At 41.2% G+C, this 6,005-nt stretch overlaps 1 protein-coding gene across 1 annotated transcript; it reads left to right on the plus strand.

Moving 5' to 3' along the window:
* The first annotated feature begins 186 nt into the window (after positions 1 to 186).
* nod2 (nucleotide-binding oligomerization domain containing 2) lies at positions 187 to 5,677 on the plus strand. The gene is made up of 11 exons (XM_044360393.1): positions 187 to 538; positions 673 to 1,228; positions 1,669 to 1,786; positions 2,080 to 3,859; positions 4,012 to 4,095; positions 4,188 to 4,271; positions 4,390 to 4,473; positions 4,557 to 4,640; positions 4,857 to 4,940; positions 5,090 to 5,173; positions 5,448 to 5,677. Exons 2-11 carry the CDS (start codon positions 743 to 745, stop codon positions 5,518 to 5,520), a joined length of 2,961 nt encoding a protein of 986 aa, XP_044216328.1. The 5' UTR covers positions 187 to 538; positions 673 to 742; the 3' UTR covers positions 5,521 to 5,677.
* Positions 5,678 to 6,005: the final 328 nt, after the last annotated feature.

Raw genomic sequence — 6,005 nt, forward strand, 5'->3', positions numbered from 1 at the left:
AAAATTGCAACCAGTAAGAGACTACCAACAGGAACCTGCAGTTTTCCCCACGAGTATACTTACCAGCATATCTTCTAAATATGCAAAATGATCCAATTCTATTCCAAAGTCCAAGAACTTCTGCTTTTTAAAAACTAAATTTCCTCTTTATGGCACTGCCCATTGCTCTGAAAACCTCAGGCAAGAGGATGTGGTAATGTCATCACATCACAGTGAACAGGTGGTCCTAGCATACAGCAAACAATAACTTCCTCTTAACTGAGCCATCTTTGAAACATTGCTTTTGTTCTATTTTGAAATAATATGGGAAGTGCAGTGAGCTGCAGGTCAGTCCTGTTGGTGTTTGAGTTTTGTTAAAGTTTAATCATATTTGCTGTCAGAGTTTGGTTTCCATTTTATAGGGGGGTGTGGCAGCAAGTAAAGCAAGTTTCGCTTTTGGCTGTGGAATGAGGAAGAGGCAATCTGAAATAGTGCAGTCTCTGCTCAAATGAGAGATAGCGAGAAGAAAGCTTTCCGATGGAGAGAAGGAGGCTCTAACGTGAGTGACAATGACCATGCTGTGTATTATTTAATGTTTAACAACACATCATATATGGTGTTAAATGTTGAGTAACAAAATAAGAATGAAACTACTGATGACTAGTGGCAGAATGATGATGTGGGTATTCACAGCTTGTGAAACTGGCAGCAGTGTAAATACGTGTTAGATGTTGCTGAGTATGGAAGCTGGCAGTCAGAAAGCATGTTTGCCCAGGAGCTGGTGCTGAAACAACGGGCAGAGATACTGCATTCATTGTGCAGCAGCGGATCAACTGAACATCTGGAAAGGGTTCTGGACATACTGCTGGCCCAAGGGGAGCTCATATGGGAGGAGTACCAGAACATACAGGTACAGTGTAGGGCACTGTACACCAATGTCAGACAGTTGCTCGACCTGGTGTGCATGAAGGGTGAGGACACCTGTGAGTTCTTCCTTGCTGCTATCAAAGAGGTCCTGCCCGAAGCACAGCGAGCTGGCATCTCCTTTTTAGGGTGCTGTTCAAATTTAGAAAAGAGAGAAGAATCTCAAAGCACATTGACCCAGACTCTTCTGACTCAAAGACCAAGCCTGGTCAGCAAGCTACAAGGCTGCATTGATGGTGCTCTAGACGCTCTGGTTGAATCAGGACACTTTGCCTCAGCAGACTGTGATGATGTGCTGTTACCTATACACACCCCCTCACAGCAGGTACTGTATATATCCTGAGTTTTATTCACATCATTAAACTGTGGCTTGACATTGCTGTTCTTTACCTATTCAGCTGTTTTGGAATGAAGCTAATGCTATGGTCTTTTCATTCCTTATATTGACAACTTGAGATTATACAGGAACTGAAGCTGTTACTGGTTTCAAATCATTCAGTCTACCAGAAGTCTTTTTTTTTGCTTAAAATAGATTTGATATTGTAATAAAATACATTTTACCCATGTTAATTATAAAGCAATAGTTCAACTTTTTTGGAAATTGCACTTATCCGTTTCTTTGCTGAGTATTAGATTAGAAGATTAATACTACACTTAGAATACTATCTTCTCATCTATGTCTAGGAAAGAAAGCAAATAAGCATATTTCCAAAAATGTCAAACTTTTCCTGTAATAATGGATTTGTTGCCATTCACGTCAAGCAGGCAAGACGTTTGCTAGACCACGTCAGATCAAAAGGCGAGTCAGCAGCAAAGGTTGTACTGCACTACATTCAGGAATCAGGGTCCTCATTGAACCAAGAGAAATGGACCCCTCCCAAAGGTATGTCATTATCATAATCATGTTGAAAACTAATATAGTATGTAATTATACAGACAACACTAGGTAACAGAAGATTGTACGTGCTGAACCTGATCACATACTTGCTTGAAAAATATGGAAGTGGTACAGCTCCAAAAAGGAAACTTGGTTGAAAAATTACTCATTCAAAGAAGTGACGTGAAGATAATTGACAACGTAAAACATTTCCAATATTACAAAGCACATACAAATATACAGCACATACGATTTTGCATTTATTGTAATGTATCTCACGTGTGCACTTTCTGCCACAGAGTTCTCAAAATATCAGAAGAAGCTCAGCAGTTCTGTATCTGCCCAGTCCTGCTTCCTCAGCAACTATGGAGGGACCAGCCATATGCCTCTGGATGAGATCTACACTGAAGGCCAACTGGAACTAGCCCATGACTGTACTGATCTCAGTGGAGCTTTGGACCTGGAGGACATAGTTGGCATGGTGGGTACAGTGAACAAGGAGGCAGACACGGTGCTAGTATCCGGCGAGGCAGGCAGTGGGAAGAGCACCTTACTCCAGAGGCTGCACTTGCTTTGGGCTCAGGGGGTGGCCCTCAAGGAATTTCTCCTCCTGTTTCCATTCAGCTGTCGCAGGTTGAACTCAGAGCAGAAGGAATTGTCTGTCCAAGAACTGCTGTTTCAGCATTGCTGCTGGCCTGACAAGGAGCAGGAGGAGATTTTCCAGTTTATCCTGGACCAGCCGCATCTCATCCTCTTCAGTTTTGATGGCCTGGATGAGCTCAAGCAGGGCTTTTCAGATGAGCGAAGGGTCTGCTGCCCTACCCTGCGTGCACCTGTTCATATACTGTTGTTCAACTTACTTCAGGGTTCCTTAATGAAGGGTGTGAGGAAAGTGGTAACAAGTCGCCCAGAGGCAGTAGGCCCACTGTTGAAGAAGCACCTTCGCAAAGAGGTCCTCCTGAAAGGCTTTTCCCCTACTGGCATTGACTGTTTTGTAAAGAAGCATCACAGTGACCCCACAGTGGCAACTAAGGTTTTAGAGTCCCTGCAGACAAACACAGCTTTGCTTGGACTTTGTCATAGTCCAGTCCTCTGCAGGATTGTCTCAGAGTGCCATAAGGAGCTGCTGGGCTGTGGAGAGGGCAGCCCACAAACCATAACAGATCTTTACTTTATGATCTTACAGCACTTTCTTCAGCACCAAAGCCCCACGAAGAGCACCATGGGGCTACACTGGCTACAGGAGCACATAAAAGCAGTCTTGCATCTAGGGCAGCTTGCTTTTGAAGGGATAGGAACCTCCTGTTACATCTTCACAGACACAGACCTGGAGACTTGTTACGTAACTGAAAAGGATATCTGCATAGGCTTTCTCATCCTGAGCAAAGATATGTCTTCCAACCACAGTAAACGTTATGAATTCCTTCATGTGACTGTGCAGTGTTTCTTTGCTGCTCTGTACATTGTTTTGTCAAGTAACATTAACCGTTCAACCATCCATAAGCTCTTTGAGTTGGAGGATATGAGGGAGACAGGCCTGAGTAGCACATGCCTCCTAGCCTGCTTGACCTCCATTGATCAACAAGAGCAGAGTTTAGAGGGGGAATCCATAGCAGCAGAAACACCAAATCTGCAAATCACAGCCACCTTTGTGTCTGGGCTACTGTCCCAGCGGTATCAAGACCTATGGCTCCACTGCTGTCCCAGTGCTATGATAGAGAAGAAGGTCAGGCAGGTGGTTAAATGTCTCTCCAAAGGCATGCATAAACACTTCAAATCTATCCCTCAACCTGTAGAAGGGGAGAAGAAGAGCATGCATGCAATGCCAGGCTTTATCTGGCTTATCAAATGCATCTATGAGATGCAGCAGAGCAAGATTGCTAAAGATGCTATGAGTAAGCTGGAGGTGGACCATCTGAAACTGACCTACTGTAACATTGGCCCTGTAGAGTGCACTGCACTAGCCTTTGTGCTCCAGCATTTAAGGAACCCTGTAGGCCTCCAGCTGGACAACAACTCTGTAGGCGACGTGGGTGTGGAGCAGCTTCTTCCCTGCATGCATATTTGTAATTCCCTGTAGTGAGTATGAAAAAGATTTAATTTCTTCTTTTGTTTATTTGGCCATGTATTCATTATAGTGAACAGAATTTCCCAAACAGCATTTACTGTAATGCAGAAAAATCCATGATATGCTTAAGTTTCCTGTTTTTGGGGGTTTCTACCTTCATCAGCCTCAGAAATAATAACGTCACAGATGAGGGGATTCACAAACTGATTGCCAAGGGTATCCAGTGTGAAAACTTCCAGAAAATTGCGTAAGTCTTTTAAAGATGATCAATAACACTATTGTGAAGTTACAAATGACATTTGATCAATTACCATGCATAATCATTTTGTTTCCCTTTAGGCTCTTCAACAATAAGTTAACTGATGCTTGCACACAGCACTTTTCTCTTCTTCTGAAGACCAAGCAGAATTTTCTTTCTCTGAGGTTAGCACATAATTTTAGCACTTATCAGATGTGCTGCTTATATGGAACTTTATTTATACAGTACTAAGTTTGTGTAGTTTAAAGAGAATAGCAAATGACCTTCTCTATTTTCTTTCAGGCTTGGCAACAACAATATAACAGCAGAAGGAGCAAAGCAGCTGGCAGAAGGACTGAAATTCAACCATTCACTGCAGTATTTAGGGTAAGTTAAGTGTCTTTCTGCAGAATTCCATGCAATTTATTGATTATTCATTTTCATTTACTTATCCTTCTTTTTATTCCCAGGCTTTGGGGCAATAAGATAGGTGACGCAGGAGCAGAGGCCCTTGCTAGTGCCCTAGAGGGCAGCAAAACTCTTGTGTGGCTCAGGTAATATTTTCTTAAAATACATGATAGGTACACTGAGGCATTGAGGAAAATGCATTATAAATAAAATATAAAAATATATGCTGTATAATGACCACTATCGGGGTTCTGTTACTTTCTAAATGTATATTGCTGCCCCAACAGCACATCTTACTGCAGATGTTGAATACTGTACTCAACAATGTATGTGAATCTAATTTTAATGTTATATAATGGCAGCTTGGTAGGCAATGGTGTAGGGAGTGCAGGAGCTTGTGCCCTTGCCAAAATGATCAAGAACAGTACGTCACTGGAAGAGCTTTGGTAAGACTTGGATCAGACATTCACAACAGTTTGTACTTGTATTTATGATGCACATGACATTTGTATAAGTGGCTGATTTGATGTTTGAGCACATATAGTAGTACTTACATTGCTCCACCCTCTCTCCACCCTCTTATTTCCTGTAAAAGGTTGACAGAAAACTGCATAACCAGATCAGGGGTAGAAGGTCTGATTCAAGCCCTAGAACACAATACTCATGTGAAGTCAGTGTGGTACGTATTTTACAATGAGTCATACACTCACAAATACAATGGTTCTAACTGTTTCTTCTTCTTGTGGTTTTACAGTAAATATATGTGATCGAAGGTTGTTTATGTCCAAGACTTTGGGCAATACATTGTCCTACTGCTAGTTTCAGTGTCAAGAAAAACTTTTGCTGTGGACACCAAGTCCTGTTTCGGCTTAACTACAATGTTATTTTGGCTTCAAACTTTTCAAACTTGCTTTGCATTGTCACTGACTGAGTGTTTTCCTGTTACACTGCAGGTTGAAAAAGAATGAACTCACTTTGGAGGAGGTAGAGGAGATGACACAACGTGAATCAAGACTGATGTTCTGATTTTTGCATTCAAGCTAGGGACTGTGTAATCTTTTTATTTATTATTTGAAAAGATATTGAAATGTGAAATGTAAAATGTTGCCTAAGTTTATTTTAGTTTGACGCTTAGAGAAACAAAATCTCATTTGTTCAGGTTTTGTCCAAATATACAAAACATATCAACCTATGTACGTCTTGTGTTTCTTTTCAAGGTGTAGGTGGTGATGAGATCAAATAACACCACACCATATATCACCACAACCACCACAACAACTACTACTATTACTAATAACTAGTACTACTAACAATATTACAATTTATAGAAAAATAAAAATAAGCAGTCAGTGGTGTACATTCCAGAAGGAAATATTGAATGTTTTGTTGCACTACAGCTATTTGACAGCTACAGTTATTATTTTGAGATTCACATTTCCATCCAAACCATAAGATCATAGAAATTATGACACATTGTGATATATTGCAACAAAAAGTCTGCTCACAGTGCA

The sequence above is a fragment of the Thunnus albacares genome, chromosome 1 (genome assembly GCF_914725855.1).
Source record: "Thunnus albacares chromosome 1, fThuAlb1.1, whole genome shotgun sequence".
Classification (NCBI taxonomy): domain Eukaryota; kingdom Metazoa; phylum Chordata; class Actinopteri; order Scombriformes; family Scombridae; genus Thunnus; species Thunnus albacares.

Excerpts from the sequence above, each read along its gene's own strand:
- nod2 (XM_044360393.1), top strand. The coding sequence starts at position 743 with ATGTTTGCCCAGGAGCTGGTGCTGAAACAACGGGCAGAGATACTGCAT. Across the intron at positions 1,229-1,668 it reads TACACACCCCCTCACAGCAG|GCAAGACGTTTGCTAGACCA; the intron begins GTACTGTATATA and ends CACGTCAAGCAG. Across the intron at positions 4,941-5,089 it reads ACGTCACTGGAAGAGCTTTG|GTTGACAGAAAACTGCATAA; the intron begins GTAAGACTTGGA and ends TTCCTGTAAAAG.